The 26,367-nt window shown below is 37.1% G+C and overlaps 1 protein-coding gene across 7 annotated transcripts in view; it reads left to right on the plus strand.

Annotated features, from left to right (window-relative positions):
* SFMBT1 (Scm like with four mbt domains 1) overlaps positions 1–26,367 on the plus strand; it is a 132,868-nt gene that overhangs the window by 75,498 nt on the left and 31,003 nt on the right. For 3 of the 7 annotated variants that reach the window (XR_009565891.1, XM_060308327.1, XM_060308325.1), the window contains exons 3-9: positions 978–1,024; positions 2,231–2,291; positions 4,918–5,012; positions 15,664–15,904; positions 19,496–19,636; positions 22,406–22,494; positions 25,677–25,923. Coding sequence is in view for 6 of the 7 variants with exons in the window: in XM_060308327.1 (XP_060164310.1) it covers positions 978–1,024; positions 2,231–2,291; positions 4,918–5,012; positions 15,664–15,904; positions 19,496–19,636; positions 22,406–22,494; positions 25,677–25,923 (921 nt within the window). In the remaining variant the exon portion in view is untranslated. Of the gene's footprint in view, positions 1–977; positions 1,025–2,230; positions 2,292–4,917; positions 5,013–15,663; positions 15,905–19,255; positions 19,637–22,405; positions 22,495–25,676; positions 25,924–26,367 lie in introns of those variants that run through there. The other 4 variants (XM_060308328.1, XM_030867414.2, XM_030867417.2 and 1 more) reach the window with 4 other exon arrangements.

Consider the following 26,367-nt stretch of genomic DNA (forward strand, 5'->3'; position numbering starts at 1 on the left):
GAGCTCTCTTTTTTTAAGTGGATATGATATTTACAGTCTACAATCCAGGTGCTGGGGTGCTCATTGATAGCAGATTGCCATTTCTTCTAGGTCTTATCCATAGCGATAGCTAGGAAATACACGTCTTTTGAAGAGAAAAGAAAATCAGATGGCTTCATCTGATATTTACAATTTTAATTTAAAATTACAGGGTTTTTATTTCTTTGATTTTATATTCATGTCTCTTTTAGAAATGTGTTGTTTTGTAATGTCTTTAGTATCATCACTTATTTGTTTTTATCCTATAATATTCATATAATTTTTTCACAATAACAATACCAACCTTCCAAATATCAGTAGGATAATAGTGTATAGTTTAAGATTTCTTTATGTTTTTGCCTTTAGATATATTCCACTTGGGTTTGTAGTCAAAATTTTGTATTTTATTAATGACTTAAAGGGATCCTGTTTTCTTTGCGGTTTTGACACCAACAGTTAGGCATATTTAAGTTCATTTTTAGAATTTTTAATTTAAATGTTTCTGAATTGTGTAAAGTATATACATAGTTACAAAGTCAAAATTATATAACAACATTCCCACTTTCAGCCTGATAGTATTCATCCTTTTTATTCTTCTCCATATATACAACAAGTTTTATTACTTTTTATTCTATTTTTCATGTTTTAAAATGTAAAAAGATATGTGTGAGCATTTACATATATATTCATCTCTCTCTCACCTTATACAAAAACTAGAGCTACAATAAAAACTGCTGTGTGTTTTGCTGTTTCACTTAGTGTATACTGAAGATTATTCCACATCAGTATATGGAAATCATTCTCATTCTTTTTTACAGATGTATAGTACTGGATGTATATACCGTATTTTATTCACCCTGTTCCTTATTGATGGACATTTGGGTTGTTTCCAGTCTCGGTATTACATATAGTACCGCAATCAGTAGCTTTGTACATATGTCTTTTTGTATTTTTGCCAGCATATCTTTGGGATAGATTCCTAGAAGTGGGATTGCTGGATCAAAAGGTAAATACATATGTAATTTTGCTAGATATTGCCAAGTTCTTTCACCGGGGTTGTGTCGTTATGCTTTACCTGCTTAATTACCTGCCTCACCATGGAGTGTGTTGTCAGACTTTGGAATTTTTTCCATCTGATATCTCAGTGTAGTTTCCATTTGCATTTTTTTAAAATGAATAAATTTGCACACGTTTCCATATGTTTAAGGACTATTTGCATTTTTAAAAAATAAATTCTCGGGACTTCCCTGGTGGCGCAGTGGTTAAGAACCCGCCTGCCAATGCAGGGGACACGGGTTCAGGCCCTGGTCCGGGAAGATCCCATATGCCACGGAGCAACTAAGCCCATGTGCCACAACTACTGCACCTGCGCTCTAGAGCCCACGCCACAGCTACTGAGCCTGCGTGCCGCAACTACTGAAGCCTGCACACCTAGAGCCCGTGCTCTGCAACAAGAGAAGCCACCACAATGAGAAGCCCATGCACTGCAACGAAGAGTAGCCCCTGCTTGCTGAAACTAGAGAAAGCCCATGCACAGCAACGAAGACCCGACGCAGCCAAAAATAAATAAAATAAATTTATTAAAATTAAAATAAATAAATTCTCTTTTCATGTGTTTTGCTGACTTTTCTATCAGATCATTAGTCTAGTTTCTTCTCAGTTTTTAGGTAGTTTTTGATGAATGAGAGATTTTAGTCCTTTCATTCACTGCTTTTATTGTTGTTATTGTTTATTTTTAAATCAGCATGCTATTTGAGGGACTAGGGTTCTTGCCAAGGACCATGAATATGAATGTCCAGCCTTGTTGTGTTTTAGTGATGGAAGTTGAATTTCTACTGGCTCATACTTCCAGGATGCTCCCAATAAAGTCTTTGTTGGTTTGTTGTATTTCTAGGGAAAATTTTCAAATACATAGTAATGAAAACAATATAGGAAACACCCACATACCTACAATGCAGAATTTAAAAATTAATAAATAATAAATTAACATTGTCCAATATTTGTTTTCATTTTCAAAATTGCGGTAAAGTATCCATAACATAAAATTGACCATTTCAACCATTTTTAAGTGTACTGTTCAGTGGCATTACATTACATACATTCACATCATTGTGCAGCTATTACCACCGTCCATCTCCAAAACTTTTTCATCTTCCCATACTGAAACTCTGTACCCATTAAACACTAACTCCCCATTCCCCTCTCCCCCCAGTCCTTGGAAACTACCATTCTTCTTTCTGTCTCTATGAATTTGACCACTCTAACTACCTCAAGTAAGTGGAATCATAGAATATTTGATCTTTTGTGGCTGGCTTGTTTCATTTAGTGTAATGTTCTCATGGTTCATCCACATTGTAGCCTGTAGCCTGTGTCAGAATTTCCTTCCTTTTTTTTCAGAGATGTGGTGCTTTTTATATATATATATATATATATATATATATATATATATATATATATATATAAATTTATTTATTTATTTTTGGCTGCATTGGGTCTTCATTGCTGCATGAAGGCTTTCTTTAGTTGTGGCGAGCAAGGGCTACTCTTCGCTGCGGTGCACGTGCTTCTCATTGCGGTGGCTTCTCTTGTTGCAGAGCACGGGCTCTAGGCATGCAGGCTTCAGTAGTTGTGGCACGTGGGCTCAGTCGTAGTGGCTCATGGGCTCTAGAGCTCAGGCTCAGTAGTTGTGGCGTACGGGCTTAGTTGCTCTGCGGCATGTGGGATCTTCCCAGACCAGGACTCGAACCCGTGTCCCCTGCATTGGCAGGCGGATTCTTAACCACTGTGCCACCAGGGAAGCCCCTCCTTCCTTATTATGACTAAATAATATTTCATTGCATGCATATAGCACATTTTGTTTATCCATTCATCTGTTGATGGACACTTGAGTCAGTTACTTCCGCCTTTTGGCTATTGTGAATATTGCTGCTATAAACATTCATGTATAGATATCTGTTTGAGTCCCTGCTATCAGTTCTTTTGGGTATATACCCAGAAGTGGAATTGCTGGATCATATGGTAATTATATTTTTAATTTTTTGAGAAACCACCAAAAATTTTTCCACAGTGGCTGTACCATTTTATATTCCGAGACCAGCAGTGCACAAAGATTCCAGTTTCTCACAGCCTTGCCTACACTTATTTTCTGCTTTTTTGATAATAGCCATCCTAATGACTGCGAGGTGGTATCTCACTGTGGTTTTGATATGCATTTCCCTAATGATGTTGAACATGTTTTCATGTGTTTTTTCATTTCTTAAATAAAACATAATACAGTTTAAGGCTCTTTTGTACTTTCCTTCTAATCTTCTTTGCTTCCCTCCCTCCCCAAAGGTAGCACTGTTAATGTATAGTCTTCCCATCCTTTTTTAATACTGTTATTGATTTGTATTTATAAACATTATATTGCAGTTTTGTTTTGAAGCCTAAATTGTATCTTGTGCTTTTCATTCTGCACCTGCTGTTTTTACTTGATGTGATTTTTTTGAGATTTATATATGTCAATATAGTTCATTTATTTCAGCTGCTATATGTAGTAGTACTCCGTTGTAGGATTGCCATAATTTATCTATTCTTCTACTGATTGCTTCTGTCTGTTGCTGTTAGAAACAGTGCTGTGGTGAGCATCCTTGTATTTGCCTCCTTGTGTTTGTGTGAAGCACAGGCTCCCCAAGGGTATACTCATTCAGCAGCTGTTTATCACAGACTTCCTAGTGACAGGCATTGTTTTGGGCGGTGGGGATAGTTAGTGAACAAAACCCTGCTCTTAGGGAGTTTATGTGAATTGGGATTATTGGATTCCAATGGAGTGTTTGAATCTTTGCTCACTCATCAAAAATGTATTGAGTCTCTGCTGTGACAGAGATGTAGGAGTGACCAAAACAAACCTCCTGTCTTCACAGGGTTTATTGTCTAATGGGGAAGATAAAAAGACATGGTATGCTTGTAGATAGGAATGAATGCTGTGAAGATAATGAAAGCAGAGGCTGGAGGTTTCTACTTTAGATGCACACTGATGGAAGGCCTTTCTGGTGGAAGGCTTTTCTGGAGAGGTGTTGAGTAGAGGCTTGAATGACGTAAAGCTGTCAATGACAGGGGAATGAGTCTAAGCGGAGGAAATAACAAACGCAGAGACTTTGAGGAAAGAACATGGTTAGAGAGGAGTGGCAAGAAACTCAGTGTCCCTCGAGTGCAGTGAGCAAACAAGAGGCTGGTTGGGGATGCAGAGTCAGGGTCGGGAACTAGGGGTCAGATCATATAGGGCCTTTGCAGTCTCCCAAATTTTAGATTTTATTGTGTGATTAAAAGGTGAAAGATATTGTAATTAGACCTTGCACTTAGAGAGAGAGCAGTAGAAATGGTGGAAGGTGATTAGATTTGGGATATTTTTAAAGGTAGTACCCAGAATTTTCTGATGGATTGGATGTGAGATGTGAAAGAAAGGGAAGAAAGTAAGGATAACTCCACAGTTTTTGGATTGAGTCAAAATATCAACCATTGGTAACTTTTACTCAGTTGGAGAGTACTAAGGAAGAACAGATTGAAAATTTAAGTTTGAAATGCCTATTAAGGATCTCAGATATTTGGCATTAGATACTAAATTACAGTACAAAGCGTTTATAGTAGTTACACTCTCACCAGCTTTATGTGATCTATTTAGGTGAATCCCAGATAGATCCCAGCAGGAGACAGCATGTCACACTCTATGGTGTTGAGATTCATTGACAATCAGTGCACTAAGGGAACCTGCTATTTAAAAAGAACACTTAGTTATTTTGTGTGAAAAGTCAATTAACTTGTGAAGTAAATTGTAAGTTAGGTTTACTAAGTTTATGTTTTTATAGCTTAAGTTTTTTTTAAATTGAGTCTTACCTGTTTTTGTGTTGTTTTTAATTCCAGATGCTGGATCTGGAGTGGAAGAAGTGGAATTAAGCTGGGAAGACTATCTAGAAGAGACAGGATCCACAGCAGTTCCCTACGGGTCTTTTAAACATGTGAGCGGTGACTATATTGCTTGACTTACTATATTTCTTTTCTTTGACTCACTGCACCATCAGTAGAGAGTTTAGAGTTATTTTAAGGTAGAATTCTCTCAAGTGAGAGAATTTGAGTGTTTTTTCTTTTTCCCCCCTGTTGTCACTTTTATTAAGAAAACTTGACATATTCTAAAACCCTTTTGGTTTTGTGTATTTTTTCCCACTCGATGCCAACCTGTCTTTTTTGACCAGTCATGAATATTCCTTTATTTTTATTTTTGTCAAGAAAACCCCCAAAAACCTCTTCAGTTGAAGAAAATGATTTATAGTCTGGTACAGGCAGACCTTGGAGCTGTTGCGGGTTCAGTTCCAGACCACCACAGTAAGGCAAGTGTTGCAATAAAGTGCAAGTCACACGAATTTTTTGGTTTCCCAGTACATATAAAAGTATGTTTAAACTATACTATAGTCTGTTAAGTGTGCAATAGCATTATGTCTAAAAAAAAGTACATACCTTAATTTAAAAATACATTATTGCTTAAGAGTGCTAGTCATCATCTGAGCCTTTAGTGAGTAGTCTTTGTGCTGGTGGAGGGTGTTACCTAAATGTTAATGCTGCTGACTGGTCAGGGTGGTGGTGGCTGAAGGGTTGGGGTGGCCGTGGCAGTTTCTTGAAAAAAGACAACAGTGAAGTTTGCCCCATGGATTGACTCTTCCTTTTACGAATGATTCCTCTGTAGGTACAATGCTATTTGATAGAATTTTACCCATAGTAGAAGTTCTTTCAAAATTGGAGTCAATTCTCAAGCCCTGCCACTGCTTTATCAACTAAGTTTATGTAATATTCTAAATCCTTTGTTGTCATTTCAACAATCTTCACAGCATCTTCACCAGGAGTAGATTCCATCTCAAGAAAGCTCATCCATGAGAAGAAACTCCTGGGACTTCCCTGGTGGTCCAGTGGTTAGGATTCCACAGTGCCAATGCAGGGGGAATGGGTTCGATCCCTGGTCGGGGAACTAAGATCCCACATGCTATACGACGTGGCCAAAAGATTAAAAAAAAAAAAAGAGGAAGAAGAAGAAGAAACTCCTCGTTTGTTCAGGTTTTATCATGAGATTGCACCAATTCAGTCACATTTTCAGGCATCACTTCTAGTTTTCTTGCTGTTCCACCCCATTGGCAGTTACTTTCTCCACTGAAGTCCTGAACCCCTCAAAGTCATCCGTGAGGGTTGGAATCAGCTTCTTCCAAACACCTGTTAATGTTCATTTTGACATCTTCCCATGGTTCACAAATGTAATTAAAGGCATCTAGAATGATGAATCCTTTCCAGGAGGCTTTCAGTTGTTAGATTCATCAGAGGAATCACTATAGCAGCTACGGCTTCATGAAATGTATTTTTTAAGTAGTCAGACTTGAAAGTTGAAATGACTTCTTGATCCATAGGCTGCAGAACGGATGTTGTGTTTGCAGGCATGAAAACGTTATTAATCTTGTACATTTCCATCAGAACTCTTGGGTAACCAGATGCATTGTCAGTGAGCAGTACTATTTTGAAAGGAATCTTTTTCTGAGCAGTAGGTCTCAACAGTGGGCTTAAAATATGCAGTAAACCATGTTGAAAACAGATGTGCGGTCATCCAGGCTTTGTTTTCCCATTTATAGAGCACAGGCAGGTTAGATTTAGTATAATTCTTAAAGGCCCTAGGAGTTTTTCATGGTAAATGAGCGCTGGCTTCAGCTTAAGCTCACCATCTGCATTAGCCCCTAACAAGAGAGTCAGCTTGTCCTTTGAAGCTTTGAAGCCAGGCTTTGACTTCTCTGGCTATGGAAGTCCTAGATGGCATTTTCTTCCATCTTCTTCCAAGATAAGGCTGTTTCATCTACACTGAAAATCTGTTATTTAGGGTAGCTACCTCCATCCATTATCTTAGCTAGATCTTCTGGATAACTTGCTGCAGCTTCTACATCAGCACTCGCTGCTCCACCTTGCACTTTTATGTTATAGAAATGTCCTTTTTCCTTCAACCTCATGAACCAGCCTCTGCTAGCTTCACACTTTTCTTCTGCAGCTTCCTCTCTGAGCCTTAATAAAATTGAAGAGAGTTAGGGCTTTGCTCTGGATTAGGACTTGGCCTAACCATAAACCTGAATCAGTATATGGTGAAGGGCTGCCAAATATAGTAAAAATCAAGCATGGGTATAGGAAGATGTTGAGAAGGGATGGCTATGACTAGCAGATCATGGGCAAAACTGGTAGAACTCAGAACTCTAGAGCAATGGTAATGTATGTCCAAGCCACCAGCAAGAGTTTTACATAACCAAGTTTGGCATGAAGGAAGGAGGGAAGACAGGGCTGAAGAAGGAATTAGAGATAAACCACATTTGCAAAGAGGAAGAGTGTAAGATAGTGAAAAAGCCTTCCTCATGGTGCATGTCTGTTGGAGAGAAGAACCCCCACTGTGGGAAAGGTACTAAGCTTTACCTGGGTCTTCAAGAGCAAAAGCATCAAACTGATTGGGGAAGGGATGTAGGTAGGAGAGGGGTAGGAATACATGCTGGAGCATCAGAAGTCCCCTACAGTTGGGGGAAGGTTAGGATCACTGAGAAGTTTCCACCCCCAAGACCAAGGGACACAGAATCTCACAAGACTGAGGCTGAATCTCAGAGAATGCTTGTCCCCCACTACCAAGTTAGAAAATTGTGGGCAGTAGAGGTCTCTTTGTGGGGGAGAGGCAAGAGTGTGGAGAGAGAGAGACAGTCACAAAGAGAAGTGTAGTTACAACAGAGGTGTAGTCACAAAGAGAAGATCTAAATGTGAGGGTGGAGCAGCTAATGTTGAGGGAAAAAACCGTATAGCAAATGAGCCTACAGCATAAATACCAGACAGTGCTAGTGGAATCTGAAGCCTATGGTACACTGTGAATAACTGTTAGCAACAATAAAACCCAAACCCAGCTCTACTCCTAACTAGGTTGACTTAACCTTCTCTCTTGAACTTAAGACCTAAGAAGAAACATGCTCATTTCCGGGAGTAAATACTATGTGTCTCAGTCTTGACTGTTCTACCCAGGATGTCTAGCTTTCAACGAAAAAATCATGAGAGACACACAGAAGGAAGAGAAAAACAGCAAAGTGTCAAGAGGCAAAGCATTCAATAGAACCAGACTTGTATGACCCAGATGTTTAAACTGTCAGAGAATTTTAAATAACTGTGATTAATACGTTAGAGGCTCTAGCAGAATAGGTGGACAACATGCATGAACAGAAGAGGAATTTCAGCAGAGATGGAAACTATTAGAAAGAATCTAATAGAAATGAAAAACATGGTAACAGATGAGTGCCTTTGACAGGCTCATCAGTTGACTTGACACAGATGAGGAAGAAATCAGTATACTTGAAGGTAAGTCAGTAGAAATTGCCCAGACTGAAATATAAAGAGAAAAAAGTGGGGAAAAAACAGACTAGAACACCCAACAGCTGTGGACAGTATTAAAAAAAAGAGTGTAATTTGTGTGTAATTGGAATCTCAGAAGGAGAAAAGAGCAGAGGTGAGGAAGAGATGTTTGAAGGGCTAACGGCAGACAATTTTCCAAAGGAAAACAAAGATACTACACCACAGATCAGAGAAGCTCACGCAATGCAAAACAGGATAATTAATAACAATAAAATGCATCCAGACACATCATATTCAGACTGCTGAAATCCAAAGGGAAAGAGAAAATCTTGAAGGCAGCCAGAGGAAAAAAAGACACATTACATATAGAGGAACAAATATAAGAATTATAGTGAAATTTTTTGGGGAAACTATCCAAACCAGAGCACAGTGGAGTAAGATCTTTAAAGCGTTGAAAGAAATGAACCTATCAACCCAGAATTCTTCCCTCAGCAGAAATTTTTTCGAGAAGTGGAGGAGAAATATAGACCTTTTCAGGAAAACAAAAATTAAGAGGTTTCATTATCTACAAAAAAGTATTAGGAAGTTCTTAAGGCAGAAGGAATTTGAAATAAGACAGAAATTTAGATCTACAGAAAGAAATAGCAATAGAAATGGCATGGATGTAGCTAGATATAAAGTTCATTGTTTTCCTTATTTTTAGTGTCTCTAAAAGATACCAGTTTGAAACAAACAAAAAAATGGTAGCAGTATATTGTGTGTTTATAGCATATGTAACTATAGTAGCACAAAGGGTGAGAGGGAGGATTTGGGAGTATATGGTTGTAAGATCTTTGTGCAGCACATGAAGTGGTATGGTATTATTTGTAAGTAGACTGCAATTAATTAAAAGATGCATATTGAAAATACTTCAGTGTTAAAGGTTTTTAAAAAATTAACTTCTTCCTCAGTGTTGTACAACCACTAACATTCTCCATTTCCAGAACTTTTTCATCATCTCCAACAGAAACCCTGTATTCAGGGTTTCTCCCCTGGGTGGCTCCTCCCACTCTCCTCCCCCAGCCCTTAGTAACGTCTATTATACTTTCTGTCTCTCTGAATTTGCCTATTGCACAAAAGGACATATTTGTCCTTTTATGTTGGCTTATTTCACTTAGCACATCATTATACTTTTAGAAACTTTTTTAGTGGTTGCCCTTGTTTTTGCAATATACATTTACAGCTAACCCAAGTTCTCTTTCAAGTAACACTATACCATTTCATGGATAGTGCCAGTAGCTAATATCAGAGTATTCCCAATTACTCCCTCCCAGGCCTTATAACATTGTTATCATTCGTTTCACTTACGCATAAGCTATAATCACCAAATAAATGGTTGCTGTTATTAGTTTGAACAGTTATCTGTTAGATATATTAAGAATAAGAAAAATTAGATTTTATCTACGTTGATTCTTTTATATGTTTATTATATATTTATTCATTTATTCTATTGCTCTTCCTTTATGTAGATCTAGTTTCTGACATATATCATTTTCCTTCTCTCTGAGGAATGAATGAATGAAGTTTCCCAGCCACGCTGTGTGGCTTGTGGGATCTTAGCTCCCTGACCAGGGATTGAACCTGGGCCCTCGGCAGTGAAAGCGTGGAGTCCTAACCACTGGACTGCCAGGGAATTCTCTGAAGAATTTATTTTAATATTTCTTGCAAGAAATATTACTGGCAACAAAGTTCCTCAATTTTTGTTTGAGAAAAGTCTTTTATTTTGCTGAGTGCAGAATTCTAAGTTGGTGTCTTTTTTCTTTACGTAATTTAAATATTTCACTCCACTATTTTCTTACTTGAGTGTTTTCTTAAGAGGAGTCTGATGTAATTTTTATCCTTGCTTCTCTATAGGTAAGGTATTTTTTCCTCCTCTGTCGTCTTTCAAGAGTTTTTTCTTTGTCTTTGTTTTTCTGCAGTTTGAGTATCTTATGCCTAGGTATAGATTTTTTTGTGTTATTTATACTGCTTGGTATTCTCTGGGCTTCTTGGATCTGTGGTTTGGTATCATTAATTTTGGGAAATTCTCAATCATTATTGCTTCAAATATTTCTTCTATTCTTTCTCTCTTTTCCTTCCAATATTTATAGTACACTTATGTCACACTTTTTATAATTGTCCCACAGTTCTTTGGTATTCTTTTCCAACTTTCTCATTCTTTTTTCTCTTTGCTTTTCAGTTTTGAAAGTTTCTATTGACATTTTTTCTAGCTCACAGATTCTTTCCCTGGCTGACCCCAGTCTTGTGGTTGAGCCCATCAAGGAATGCTTCATTTTTGTTAGAGTGTTTTTGGTGTCTGTCATTTCATTTTGATTTTTCCTTGGAGTTTCTCTCTTCTTGCATCATCCATCTGTCTACTCTTTTCATTTAGAGCCCTTATCATATTAATCACTTGTTTTAAATTCCTGGTATGTTACATCTCTGCCATATCTCAGCCTGGTTCTAATGTCTGCTCTGTTTCTTCAAACTGTGTTTTTTGTCTTTTAGTAGCTCTGTAAGTTTTTGTTGAAAGCTGGACATAATATACTGAGGAAAAGGAATAGAAATAAATAGGTCTTTAGTGTTTTATGTTTACCTGGATAGAAGTTAGGTTGATTTTACCGTTTGTTGTAGCTACAGGTGTCAGAGGCTAAAATTTACTTTGGTGTCATTTATTTTTCTCCTCTGTTTTACAGGAGCCCTCTTGATGTGGTGGTAAGGTGTGAGGAGAGCAAAAGCATTCTCTAGCCCTGTGAACTGGTCTCAGTGTTTTAGTGAACCTGAGTTGTGCATATCCTTTCCCCTATTTTGGAGGCTAGAGGGGGCTGGAGTTGGGTATTTCCCTTACCTTAGATCAGGAAAACTCTGGTAAAGGTTTTGGTAAAACTAGTTGATTAGGACCTAGTAAAATAGTTTTTCTTGAGGGTTAGTCTTGTTAAGAGCAGAATGCTTTGGATGTATTTCACAATGCTACTTTATTCTTCCCTCTGCCAGAAGTACTAGGAGATTTTTCTCTGATCTTTATTGTGAAAACCTGATAGGACTCCTGGGGGGGGGGGGCGGTAAACTCAGAGAAGTCCGTGGGCCGCCCTGAGACTGGGCCCCCGTGGAGTTTTTACTCAATCTTGTCCATACTGAGCCTCTAGCAATTCATTAATTACAGTTTGAGGTTTCCTACCCTGGTTTTAGTCCTGCAGAGGTTTCTGCTCTGTCTAGTATGTTGTAATTCTCTGTATCTGTCTGTCTGTCTCCAATTTTGAGCACAGCAGTTTTGCCCTATGACCTCAGTTCTCTGCTGGATCTAAGAAGAGTTGTTGATTTTTAGTTTGTTGAGGTTTTTTTTCTTCTTAGGACAGGAGTTCCAACATCCAAAAATCCTTACATGTCAAATTGAAACCCAGAAGTCCTGTATTGTTTTTCTGTTCTCTGTTTTATTTATCACTACTCTAATCTTTATTATTTCCTTCCTTATGCTAGCTTTGGGTTTAATTTGCTCTTCTTTTTCTAGTTTCTTCAGAAGTAAAGTTAGGGTGTTGATTGAGATCTTCCTTCTTTTTTAGTGCAGTCACATACAGCCACACATTTCCTGCTTAATGCTGCTTTTGCTGCCTCATAAATTTTGATGTATTTTTGTTATAATTTGTCTCAAAGTATTTTCTGATTTCCCTTGTAATTTCTTCTTTGATCTATTGGCTATTTAAGAGTGTGTTTCATATCCACGTATTTGTGAATTTTCTAGTTTTCCTTCTGTTATTGAGTTCCAGTTTTATTTCATGGTGATTAGAAAAGATAACTTTGTATGATTTGGTTTTTGGCCTAAAATTATGGTCTGTCCTGGAGAATGTTCCATGTACATTTGAGAGGAATGTGTATTGTTGTTGAGTGGAGTGTTCTCTATATGTCTGTTAGTTCTAGTTGGTTTATACTCTTGTTCAAGTCTTCTGTTTCCTTTCTGTCTGATCATTCTATCCCATATTGATTGTAGGGTACCAATTTGTTTAGAGATCAGCACAACCTTGATACCAAATCTAATAATATTTCAGGAAAGGAAAATTACAGAGACATGTCACTCATGACGACTAATGCATAAATAGCATAAAAAATAATACCAAACTAAATGTCGCTATATTTAAAAAGGATAGTACATTAATAAGTCGATTTTTTCCAGGAATACAAGATGGCCTAAGTGGCTTATTAACATTTGAAAATCAATGAGCATAATTCACCATAGTAGTAGAGTAAAGGAGAAAAATCACATTATCATCTCAATATATAAAGAAAATTATTGATAAAATTCCACATCCACTTATGATAAAACTCTTAGCAAACTACAGATGGGAATTTCCTTAATTTGATGAAGTGTATCTATAAAAAAATCTACAGCAAACTTTATTAATGGTAATATGATACATCTTTCTTTTTAATATGGAACAAGACAAAAATCATGCTGGTTAACATGATTTCTGTTTGATATTGTTTCGGAGGATCTAGCCAATATAATGTAAGAAAAACAATTAAAATGTATAAGAATTAGGAAGGAAGGGAAAAAGTCATTGTTTGCAGATGAATAAAATAATTTACAGCTCTATTATTAGAATTAAGGAGTAATTTTAGCAAGATTTTTAGATACAAGGTCTATATAAAAAGCCTTTTATTTCTATATACTAGCCACAAACAGAAATGGAAACTGAAAGATGTGATTTACAATAACATAAAAAATATCAAATAGCTAAGAATAAAATGTAAGAAATATTTGCAAAGAAACTTCAAATATTTATATAAGTTAAAATGAAGGAATATACCTGTTCATCTATTGCAAGACTCACTATTGTAAAGATGTCAGTTCTCCCCAAATAGATCTGTAGATTGACTGCAACCCAAGTCAAACAGCAAAAAAAAATTTAAGTAGAAATTGACAAACGGATTCCAACATGTAAAACCTGACCCCTACCTAATACCACACACAGAGATTAACTCAAGGTGGATATTAGTTCTCAATATAAAAGGCTTCTAGAAAATAATATAATAGTATATCTTATGACCTCTACGGATAGGGAAAAGTTTGTTTAAAAATATAGAAAAACCATTAACTTTTTAAAGGAAAAATATTGATGAATCAGAGTATATTAAAATTAATAACTTCTGTTTATCAAACAACACCATCAAGAAAGTGATATTTGTAATACAAGTAATTGACAAACTGTATCCAGAATATTGACTCAATTAAAAATTGGCAAGAAATTTAGGCATTCCCCAGAAGAAGAAATCTAAATGGCTAATAAATAAAAAGGTTCTCAACTCTATTAATAATCAGAAAATGCAAATTAAAATTACAGTGAGATAATATAATACATGTTTCAAAATGGTTAAAATGAAAAAGGTAGAAAATACAGTAATGTTGGTTAGAATGTTAAGGCAGAAGGATTTCTTGTATACTACTGGCAGAGTACATTGGTATAGCCACTTTGGAAAATATTTGTCTTTTTATTATAGGAATCCATGTAGGTATGCATCAAATGACATAAAAACTATTCATATAATTATGAGGATATTATCAGTAGTCTTCCAAAACTGTGACCTACCCAGAGTGCCTACTATGAGGAGCATTAGAATGGATAAATTATGGCATATTTGTATAATGGAATACTATACAGGAAGGGGAAGACATAAAGTACTGTTACATGCAACAGCACAAATGAATCTCATAAGCAATGTTGGACAAGAGAAGCGCCACACAGAAAAACATTCATACTGCATAATTTTGCTAACATAGTCCTGTAACACAGGCAGTGTTAAACTGTAGTGTTATAATTCAGGATAGTGATTACCTTTCAGGAGTACAGCAGGTTAGTGATTAGAATGGGGAGGAATTTTACACAGAATGCGGACTTTCCCTCTCTGGCCTCTCCTTTCCAGGAGCCCCCTCATTTTCTAGTGGTTATCATGGCCACATTGCGCTTAGTTGTCCTGTCTCCATCGTCTCCTCCAGCGTGGGACAGTTCCTCATTCTCTCTCTGTCTTTCATGGCCTGGATACTTTTGAAGCGCATATCATATACCAGTTACTTTGTAGAATGTTTCTCAATTTGCGTTTGGGTTTTCTCATGATTAGCTTGAGTTTATGCATTTGGCAAGAATGTCATAGAAATGATGATGTGCTTTTCTGGTATGATATCAAGGGTATATGATATTGATGTTTTAGGACTGGTGATGTTAACTTTGATCCGGTAGTTAAGGTGGCGTCTGCCAGATTTCTTCACCGTCATGTTACTGTTTTCCCTTTTGCGACTAAGAAGAATTTTGTGGAGAGAACCTTTGAGGTTATGCAGATATCATAGTCGTCATAGTCATTTTGGCATCCAGACCTCTGATTTCAGATCAACACCACAAGATTCTTTCTGGTTTTACCTTCTTCTTTTTAAAATTTTATTCTATTTTATTATTATTATTATTTTTGGCTGTGCCGTACGGCATGCAGGATCTTAGTTCCTTCACCAGGGATTGAACCCATGTCCCCTGCAGTGGAAGCGTGGAATCTTAACCACTGGACTGCCAGGGAAGTCCCATTCCCCTCTTCTTATTTTTACTTCTTTCTCCCACAGTGAGAAACCTGGCTCTCATTATCCATAATATATTTATTTAATTTTAGTATACACATACAGGAATTCCAGAATTGCAGACCCCTAACTTTGTGACCATATAATTTATCATCTAAATTAGGACACTTTTGAGAGAGTTAAGAGGCATTATTATTATTCAAGAAAAACGGGTGTAAACACAGACTGTTTTAGGGAAACTGGGAAATATGGCTCCTTTTGTATGATACATATTATACTAATTTATTATCGGTATAACTTATTTTTGTCCTTTACCTTTTCTAGCTTCATAAATTTTCTTTTGAATGATCGAGAAATCACTCTTGAAAACTTAATGTGTTGAAGGTTGTTAAAATGGTGAACATTCAGTGATTTGTATACTTAATAGAAAGCATATTCTATAATCATAATAGACTGCTTTGGTGGAATATTGAGTTCTCTTAAAGCTCCTTCAGAGTCAGATGGAACAGAGCAGCATTGCTAGCCCCTGTTTTGTTTGGATCACTCCTGTGAGTTAGAATTGGAATGTCTCAGGTTTCCCTTGAGAAGATTTTATTGCATTTAGTGCTTCAGAATTGTAAGTCTTAAAGAATGTTGGCCAAAGAAGTATTCATTTGAGATGTTTTTCTGGTGGTTAATAACATTTCCCTGTTCAGGTGGACACACGTTTGCAGAATGGATTTGCTCCTGGGATGAAACTGGAGGTGGTTGTGAAAACCGATCCTGAAACCTACTGGGTTGCCACCATCATTACCACCTGTGAGCAGTTGCTCCTCCTCCGCTACGATGGCTACGGGGAGGACCGGAGAGCAGACTTCTGGTGTGACATCAGGAAGGCTGACCTCTACCCCATTGGGTGGTGTGAGCAGAATAAGAAGACCCTCGAAGCCCCGGAAGGTAATGCGATACTTCGTATCAAGGCATGATGTGGTATTGATGTAGGAAAATTTGGGCTGTCCACAGTCTTAAGGTTTTCAGTTTCCCAAGCACATAGGTCTACCTAACTTCTTTGGGTTAGCATTTTGAATGACAGTATTTATAAGGAATAATTTACATTTCCCTTTAAAAAAAATTATATTCTGTGCTCACTAAGCTTCAGGCTTTTATGACATTCATAGGAAGCATCTGTTGCTTATAATCGTGTAGGTCTGTGAGGCTCTCTTAAGTTTGAGACTTGTAGGTCTGGTTGTCTTTGAATACGTTGGGCCAGATTGATTCTCTTTCTGATTTTATCGTCCTCCCTCTTATGACCTACAAGCAATCTGGGACCTGTGGACCCTTAGAATAAACCAGCTGAAGCTCGCTTTCAGGAAAGAGCCCTACTGGGAGTAGAATCCAAATTAAGTAAGACAGAGACAATAGGACAAAAGAAAGAGAAGGGTCATATAAATGTGCAGAAAGGAAAGACAGACCTTAAGAAAATTCCAGACCTTATATGCTTTACTTTCAACTTCTTATTTTTTTTATAATTTCAGATTTACAGAAATACTTGAGATTTGCAAAAATATTATAGAAAATTCTTGGGGACTTACTGCCAACTTTCCCCAAATGTTGGCATTTTACCACATTTACTTTGTCCTCTCTCTCTCTCTCTCTCTCACACACACACACACACACACACACACACACACAGGCTTTTTTAATGAACCATGAGAGTCAGTTGTACATGTGATTTCCTTTTACCCTTTACTTCTAAAAACAAGGACATTCATGAACACAATAAAATAAAATCAGGAAATTAACTTTGATACAATACTGTTATTTAATCTATAGACCTTGTTCAGTTTTTATCAATAATGCTTTTATAGTAAAATGTTTCTACAGTAAAAGAAAATCCTGGATCATGTGTTAACATTCATTTGTCGTGTCTCCTAAGATTCCTTTAATCTGGGACAGTTCCTCATGCTTTCTTTGACTTTCATGACTTTGACATCTTTGAAAGGTACAGGCCGATTTTCGCAGGAACGTTCATTATGTCCTGGGTTGAGTACTGTTCATTATTCCTCATGTCTTTTCCTCGTCCAGGATTCAGTGTATTTAGCTGTCATATCTTTTTAGTTTCCTTAACCTTTCTTTGTCCTTCTTGGCGTTGACGTTTTTGAAGAGTACAGGCCGGCTATTTTTTAGAATGTCTCACAGTTTGGGTTTGTCTGATGTTTACTTAGATTCAGATTGTGCACTTTTTTTTTTTTTTTTTTTTGCGGTACACGGGCCTCTCACTGTTGTGGCCTCTCCCGTTGCGGAGCATGGCTCCGGAGGCACAGGCTCAGCAGCCATGGCTCACGGGCCCAGCCGCTCCACGGCATGTGGGATCTTCCCGGACTGGGGCACGAACCCGTGTCCCCTGCATCGGCAGGCAGACTCTCAACCACAAGGGAAGCCCAATTGTGCACTTTTGGTAGGAGAAATGCAGAAGTGATGTTGTGTCCTTCTGGTGCATCATATCAGGAGACACATGCTATTGGTTTGTCCTGTAACTAACTTGTGATATTAACTTTCATCACTTGATTAAATTGGTATATGCCAAGTTTTTCCACTTGTAAAATTTTCCACAGTAAAATTGCTTTTATTGTTTTTACTTAGTAAGTATCTTGTGGGAAGATACCTTGAGATTATGTAACTATCTCATTACTCTTCAAACTTCACCCACTATTTTTGGCATCCATTGATAATTTTTATCTGAAACAGTTATTACTCTAATGATTACCAAATGGCATTTTCTAATTCCTTCTTCATTTCATAATTGGCTTTCTACTATAGAAAGAGCTTTCTCTTTTCTACCATTTACACACAGGTATTAATGTATGCATGTGTGTATTTATGTATCTATGTCAGTATAGACTTATGAGTATTATTTTATTCAATGGATTATAATCCTTACTATCATTATTTATTTTGATGCTCAGACTGTCCTAGATTTGGCCAGTGGACACCCCTTCAAGCTGGCAAATGTGTCCTTTGCTATGTTCCCATTATTCTTTGAGTAGTTTCTTGTTCAGGAAACTTTTCCCTGCCTCAGCCCTGAAATCAGCCATTTCTCCAGGGAGCCCTAGGTTTTTTTGTTTTGTTTCATTTTGTTTTTTGAAGGATGGTATTTAGAAATGTAGAGTCCTGGGTTATCGGTGGGCTTCTAGCTTGCCCTTAACATTCTGTGAAAAAACAATGTAAGAGGAAGCTCTAGAGGCGTGAAGCTACCTGGCCCACTATCACATCTTAAGAGTATAGGAAAATTCACCTCATTTAAACATGAACAAGAGAAAATGATTTCAGTTGAGTCTCATACAAGGTCAAGTTAGGATAATTTAAAAAAGAGGAAAAAAGGGTAGAATAAAATCCTTCCAGAGCAGGCTTCCCTGGTGGTGCAGTGGTTGAGAGTCCGCCTGCCGATGCAGGGGACACGGGTTCATGTCCCGGTCCAGGAAGATCCCACACGTCGCGGAGCGGCTAGGCCTGTGAGCCATGGCCGCTGAGCCTGCGCGTCTGGAGCCTGTGCTCCGCAACGGGAGAGGCCACAGCAGTGAGAGGTCTGTGTACTGCAAAAATAAATTAATTAATTAATTAATTAATGTTTTTAAAAGAAAAGAAAAACAAATGAAGAAACATTAGCTTGAGAATTGTTAGTGAAACACTAAATGTATATATGACTGTAGAACTTCAAGCTAAATGATTGTTGTAAGAGAGACAGTATAGTATATTAAGGCTACATGCTCTGACAACATAAATACAGTATAACTATAAAAAATATGCGACCACAGTGGGGCGAGCAAGTGAATACAGTGGTATAAGCTTACTCATCCCTCCTCCCCTTTTAAAACAGGTTTATTGCCTAGTAATTTAACTAATTGCCTTTTAAGTGTTAACTGGGAGTAAAAGGCTACTGAAATGAGATGCTGAAAGAGAGGAGAAGAAAGACATTATAGCTAACTTTAGTATTGTTTATTAAAAAAAAAAAAAATGAAATAGAAAATAGTCCGAAAATAGAGAGGACTAACATTGTTATATAAAGATATTAGTAGGGGCTTCCGGGGTGGCACAGTGGTTGAGAGTCCGCCTGCCGATACAGGGGACACGGGTTCGTGCCCCAGTCCGGGAAGATCCCACATGCCGCGGAGCGCCTGGGCCCGTTAGCCATGGCCGGTGAGCCTGCGCGTCCGGAGCCTGTGCTCCGCAACGGGAGAGGCCACAACAGTGAGAGGCCCGTGTACCGCAAAAAAAAAAAAAAAAGTAAACAGAAGAAATAAAAACACAAACCTTTCTAAATGCCAAAAGGTAGATTTTAAAAAGAAAAAGTATATATTTAAATAAAATAGATCACATAGTGAAAGACTGTACACATACACAAGCAATTTATGTAATACTTAACAATAGGACAGAATTGAGGTTGTATCTTTTGGTAATATAAATAAATGTTAATGGGCTTACTCTTCTATTAAAAGTAAACAATTCAGGTTGGCTCACAAAATAAAACCCACTTCTGTGCTATTACAGGAGACATACCTAAATGGAGATATTCTGAAAGAATAAACATAAAAGGATGGACAAAGATACATAGACAAATGCAAATAGAAAAGAAAGCAGGAGTCTCAGTCTTGATATCTGACAAAGGTGGAATTCAGATCAGAAAGCACTGTAAGAAACGAAGGGTACTTTTTTATTATTTTTTAATTGAAGTATAGTTGATTTACAATGTTACATTGGTGTCAGGTGTACAGCAGAGTGATAATCTCTTGGTTCATCCATGTTGCTGCAAATGGCATTATTTCATTCTTTTTATAGCTAAGTAATATTCCTTTGTGTGTGTGTGTATGTGTGTGTGTGTGTGTGTGTGTGTGTGTATCAATATATATCACCTTTCCAAAGAAGAGTACTTCATAATAAAAGGTGCAATCAGTCATTAAAAAAAGAAACAGGGTGAGTCCATGTACATATATCCAAGGAATGGTCTCCAGATATCTTGTTATATGAATAAAGAAAAATATGTATTGAATGAGGGAGGAGGAAGATGTATGAATGCGTGTGTATGTGTGTGTTAACTTCGTTTTTTAAAACTAAAGGAATCTTTTTTTTTAATTGAACTATAGTTGATTAACAATAAGGAATACACCATTTTAAAAAGTTGCCTGTGGGTAAAGAAGGGAATAGGATGAAGGGGACAAGGTTAAAAGGTGGATTTTCTGAATGTACCTTATTTTGTAGATTTGAATTTTGAACCATGTAAATATTTTATATAACTTATAAAGCAAAATTAAATTTTAAAAAGCAATTTGTGGGGCTTGCCTGGTGGCACAGTGGTTGAGAGTCCGCCTGCCGATGCAGGGGACACAGGTTCGTGCCCCAGTCCGGGAAGATCCCACACACCACGGAGCTGCTGGGCCGTGAGCCATGGCCGCTGAACCTGCGCGTCCAGAGCCTGTGCTCTGCAACCGGAGAGACCACAACAGTGAGAGGCCCGCGTACCGCAAAAAAAAAAAAAAAAAAAAAAAATGCAGAAGCAAGTAAAGAAACCTGTGTATGGAGCTTGTGAAGTAACTACCCAGAGAACAACTATTTCAGTGACTTTCAAATACAGTAGTTTAAATATATGTCCCTAGTAAGGCTATGCCAAAAGGAACCAAAAAAATTGCCGAAGTAGCAACAACAACTCAAGCTGTTTTTAGTAATCATATTGTTGGTGGTAGAGTTGATGTTATTTTGAAATCATTATTTGTGTATTGTGGGATAAAGCTGGACTGGGGCAGGAAATGTATAAGAGGAGCACAGAACATCTTTTTATACCAAAAGTGAAAAAGAGATCAATAACTATTTACTACGGTAAGTCAAAGGACTCAGGAGCCAACCTGAAGAGACCCCCTCTTCTTAAAGATGAGGCACTTTGAGCATCAATAGGACAGTAGCTGCAGTGGCCTGAAACATATATGTGATTTAATCTGTAACTTCATGGTGAATCTTTTAAACAAAACCCTCATTGGTCGCTTTGGGATGATGCTGGAGAACCAAATGATAATTTTGAAGGCTGGTAAATACAGAGAAAGAATAAAGAGAATCAAGCATATATCCTGCCTTCTTTGTGTGATCAAATAGTAGAAGAAGAGAAATTTTTCTTTATAGAAGTATTTTGGTTAGTAAATGAAGAAGGGGTGATAGAATATCACCATTTTTAGCCCCTAATGAATCAGTATATCTATGTAGTGACCATTAAAAGCTGCCAGCATCACAGAAGGAGAGACAACCAGAATGAATGTGCCTCTTGATGGAAAGATACAACTCCACTTATGAAGTAATCTTACCCCCCACCCCAGAGAGTCAAATCTGAATTTGATCAGGCCTCTAGATCTAAATACTGATTTATAGAAAATGAAAAGGACAGTAGAGCAACTAGTTACCACAAGGAGGCAACCAGTAAAACCAGACTCTGAAAAACTCTATATAGGACAAAATGTTGAGTCTTAACAAATATGCTGCAAGAAGAAGAGGGAGTGTGGGGTATACGTACACATTAAAAGAGATTTAGTTGATATATTAACCATTTGCAATGTATGGCTCTCATTTGTATCATGATTTGACCAAACAAATTGAAAAAATCATTTTTGAGACATTTTGGAAAGTTGAACATGGACTAGGTATTTGATATGAAGGAATTATTATAATTTTTAAAGGTGTGATGTTATTGTGGTTATACAAAAAGTTATTTTCTTTTAGAAATTTATACTGAGATTACATTAGATGAAATTACATGATATCAGGAATTGGTTTCTGAATAATCCACGGTTGGGTCACAGGGGGCGGGGGGAGTATGTGAGGATGTAGATCAGGGTTGACAAAGTAGCTGTAAAGGACCAGATAGTAAAATATTTTAGGCTTTTCAGGCCCTGTGGTCTCTGTCACAGCTGCTCAACTCTACCTTTGTAATGTGAAAGCAGTACTTAAAAAATGATGTTGGCTGTGTTCCAATAAAACTTTATTTACAGTAAAGACAACAGGCCAGATTTAGCCCACAGTTTGTCGTTTGCTAACAGCTCCTGGTCTAGATATAAAGGTTGACCATGAAGTGACAGTTTTTGAAGCTGGGGATTCATTATACTGTTTTCTCTATTTTTCTATATATTTGAAAATTTCCATAATAAAAAATAAAGTAGTTCATTTTTGGGTAAAATTATACTAACAGGGAGTTGGGCCTACTCTCTTTTTTCTGGATACAACTCTTATTAAACTAACCAGGAAGTAGCTCTGTCTAGAGGAGGATTATTTTTAAGCTGTCAAAGAAGCAATATTTTGGGCTGTTAAACATTAAAATGACACATGCACCTCTAAACCATTTTCACTCGTTTAGTTTCTCTGTATTCTGCTTAGTTTAATTTCTGTGTGTTTTGTGGCTGACAGTATGATTCCTTCATCTAGGCATCAGAGATAAAGTGTCTGATCTGGATGAGTTTCTGCGGCAGACCCTGATGGGAGCATGTAGTCCTCCTGTTCCGCTGCTAGAGGGCGTGAGTATTATTGCTTCCAGAATCAGTGTGGAAAACCCTTCCAATCTTCCTGTCCAAGGAATCTTAAAATTGCATGCTCATTTACCACTCCAAGACAGATCAGCATTATTAGTACAGACATAGGCATAGGTATTGGGGGATGTAAACTTACCTTCAGAGGTTGCAAACTGGTGGCTTACTCAGTGCATAAAAGGTTTTTGAATTAGTTGCAAACACATGAAAATCTAGTTTTCCAGATTCTTTCACTCAGTTGGAAAATGTGGCCATTTTGAGCTCTCACTTGGAACTGAGCAAGGGCTGACTCTACTTCAGCATGGACATTTGTAACTCCCACACCAGGTGACTTGAGACCCCTTTTCTTTTGCTCGGAAGACACTGGACCACCACCTACCTGCTTTCAGCAGTTCTTTTAAATTAGTATAGCTTTTGAGCTTGTTGGTGAAAATAGATTTCTTGTTTTTGTGAAATAAATTTATTGATTATGACGTTTCTAAGTTATATTTTGTCACTATCTGTCGTACCAGCAACATTCTTTGTATCATACGTGAAATGCAGTTTATGAAGGTTCCAATTTCTTTACATCCTTGCCAACACCCGTTATTCTCTTTTTGGTTGTAGCTATCCTAGTGGGTGTGAAGTAATATCTCACTTCGATTTGCATTTCCCTAATGACTAATGATACTGAGCATATTTCTATGTGCTTTTTTGGAGAAATATTTGCCCATTTTTAAATTGGGTTATTTATCTTTTTATTATTGGGTTGTAAGAGTTCCTTATAAATTCTGATTACAAGTCTAGATCAAGATATATGATTTTTAAATATTTTCTCCAATTCTGTAGATTGTCTTTTCACTTTCTTGATGGTATTGTTTGTAGAAAAAAAGTTTTTTATTTAGATGTCATCCAATTTATCTATCTTTTTCTTTTGTTGCTTGTACTTTTGGAGTCTTATCTAAGAAGGCTTTGCTTAACCCAAGGTCATATAGATTTACTCCTATATTTTCTTCTAAATGTTTTATAGTGTTAACTGTTATATTTAATTCCGTGATCCATTCACAATTCCTCTTTAAACTTGATTGGCGAACACTCTGTTTCTAGGTGATCTTTATATTTTATATAGGCATACCTCATTTGATTGTGCTTCACTTTATTGTGCTTTTCAGACACCGCATTTTTTACAAATTGAAGCATTGTGGCAACCCTGCTTTGAGCAAGTCTGTCGGCGCTATTTTTCCAACAGTATTTGCTCACTTTGTGTTTCTGTGTTACATTTTGGTAATTCTCACAATATTTCAAACTTTTCATTATTATTATATTTGTATGGTGATCTCTGATCAGTGATCTTTGATGTTATTATTGTAATTGGTTTTTGTTTTGTATTTTTAAATTAAGATATGTGCTTTTTTTTTTTTTAGACAATGCTGTTGCACACTTAATAGACTACAATATAGTGTAAACTTTATTTTTATTTTATTTTTTTTGCGGTACGCGGGCCTCTCACTGCTGTGGCCTCCCTGTTGCAGAGCACAGCCTCCAGACGCGCAGGCCCAGCAGCCATAGCTCACGGGCCCAGCCGCTCCGCGGCATGTGGGATCTTCCCAGACCGGGGCACGAACCCGTGTCCCCTGCATCAGCAGGCAGACTCCTAACCACTGCGCCACCAGGGAAGCCCTAAACTTTATTTTTATATGCACTGGGAAACCAAAAAATTAGTATGGTTCACTTTACTGCAATATTTACGTTATTATAGTGCTCTGGAACTGAACCTGCAATATCTCAGATGTATGCCTGTACTCTGACTCATTTAATTACGTTTAGTCTGGGCCCGGCTAAACACTCAGTAACATTTGAATGAATGAATGAAATCATGAACAAATGAATTAATAAGTATCCTGCAGTACATTGACCTTGATTTTGCTGTTCTTATCTTTAGCTGTGAATGTGTTCCTTCATTTGTTCATGTGTTCTTTTGCATGTATATGAATATGTAAGTGTCATAGAGCAGTTCTTTTTTTTTTTTTTTATAAATTTATTTATTAATTTATTTTTGGCTGCATTGGGTCTTTGTTGCTGCCCAGGGGCAACTCTTGGTTGCGGTGTGCAGGCTTCTCATTGCAGTGGCTTCTCTTGTTGCAGAGCACAGGCTATAGGCATGCGGGCTTCAGTAGTTGTGGCACACGAGTTCAGTAGTTGTGGCTCGCGGGCTCTAGAGCACAGTCTCAGTAGTTGTGGTGCACGGGCTTAGTTACTCGGTAGCATGTGGGATCTTCCCAGACCAGGGCTTGAACCCGTGTCCCCTGCATTGGCAGGCAGATTCTTAACCACTGTGCCACCAGGGAAGTCCGAGCAGTTCTTATTAGGAAAAAAATGTAAGTTTGAACATTAAGAAATGGTTAAGTGATGATATTGGAATCAGCCTTTGTTTTTATTCTTTTTTCTAGCTTTTAGTATGTATCTAGAGAGTGAGAATTAAACTCTTCCTTTCCCTCAGTGTAATCAGAACACTCATTGCATTCATAAGAACATCGTTGTGAAATGAGTAAAAAAATCAGAACTGAAATGCCATCAGCAGATAAGTGGATAAATTACTGCCCATATAATACATAATACATGACATATAATACATAATGTCAATAAAACAGATTAAAAGAATGAGGGAGATTTATATGTGTTATAATAGAAAGATAGCTATGAAATATTAAGTGACAAACACACATTGAAAAACAATATACATTTTTCAAAAAATACAAAAGAGAAAAAGATAGACACGGGTGGATGTTGACTTGTGTGTAGAAAACCCATTCTCAGAGAGTATATGCCAAAGCGTTTATCATGGTTCTTTCCTGGAGGTAGGATTGTGGGGGATTTTGACTTTTGTCATATTTGATTTTTTTTTAAATGATGATCATATTTGCTTTTACAGAGACTAAGTAATGATATTTTAAAAATTCTTTCTAGATGAAACTGTAATATAGTCCTAGAGACAGAAATCTTTCTTTAAGATAAATATTTTCATATCACCAGAAATAATACTATAGAGACTTGTATGATATTAGGCAGTTCAGTGTCACTAGCTTTGAATGGGTAAAAATATAAAGGTTAATTTGAGTTCATTTAAAACTTGATTTTAAAAATATTATGTTACCTCTCTTATATAATCATTTTGCTTTTTTTACCTACAGCTCCGTAATGGGAGGAATCCTTTAGATCTCATTGCTCCAGGTTCCAGGCTGGAATGTCAAGCTTTCCAGGAATCTTTAAGTACTTGGATTGTTACTGTAGTAGACAACATTGGAGGAAGGCTGAAGCTGCGTTACGAAGGACTTGAGAGTTCTGATAATTTTGAACATTGGTTGTATTACTTGGATCCATTTCTTCATCATGTTGGTTGGGCTGCTCAACAGGGATATGAGCTTCAGCCCCCATCAGGTGAGGAGCAATATAACATTATTCTTTTAATATTACATTATTGTTTATTATATTTTTATTAATATCTATGAGACTGAAAAATACATTATTCTGCATATTATGGAAGCCTTTGTTAGTTTACATAATAGAGATATTGAAAAAATGTATATGGAGTAGTTAAATGCCTTTTTTTTTTTTTGGCTTTATTGCCTTAGTAATTTGCCACACATATTGATATACCTTCTGCTCCAACTTTTACTAACTTCTGCCCCAACTCATACTGATCCGTTACCAAAACTGAAGAAAAATTCTCTAGGTAGCATGTACATAGTTACAGGAGTAGGACAGGTCTTGAGTTCAAAGCAAATTGTTGATTAAAAGATATCCCAATAATATTAAAACAGGAGTTAATGTTTGAATCAATTTACAATCATTATTATGTGTCCCAATTTGGATGCTATATTA

Source organism: Globicephala melas, chromosome 11 (genome assembly GCF_963455315.2).
Source record: "Globicephala melas chromosome 11, mGloMel1.2, whole genome shotgun sequence".
Classification (NCBI taxonomy): Eukaryota; Metazoa; Chordata; class Mammalia; order Artiodactyla; family Delphinidae; genus Globicephala; species Globicephala melas.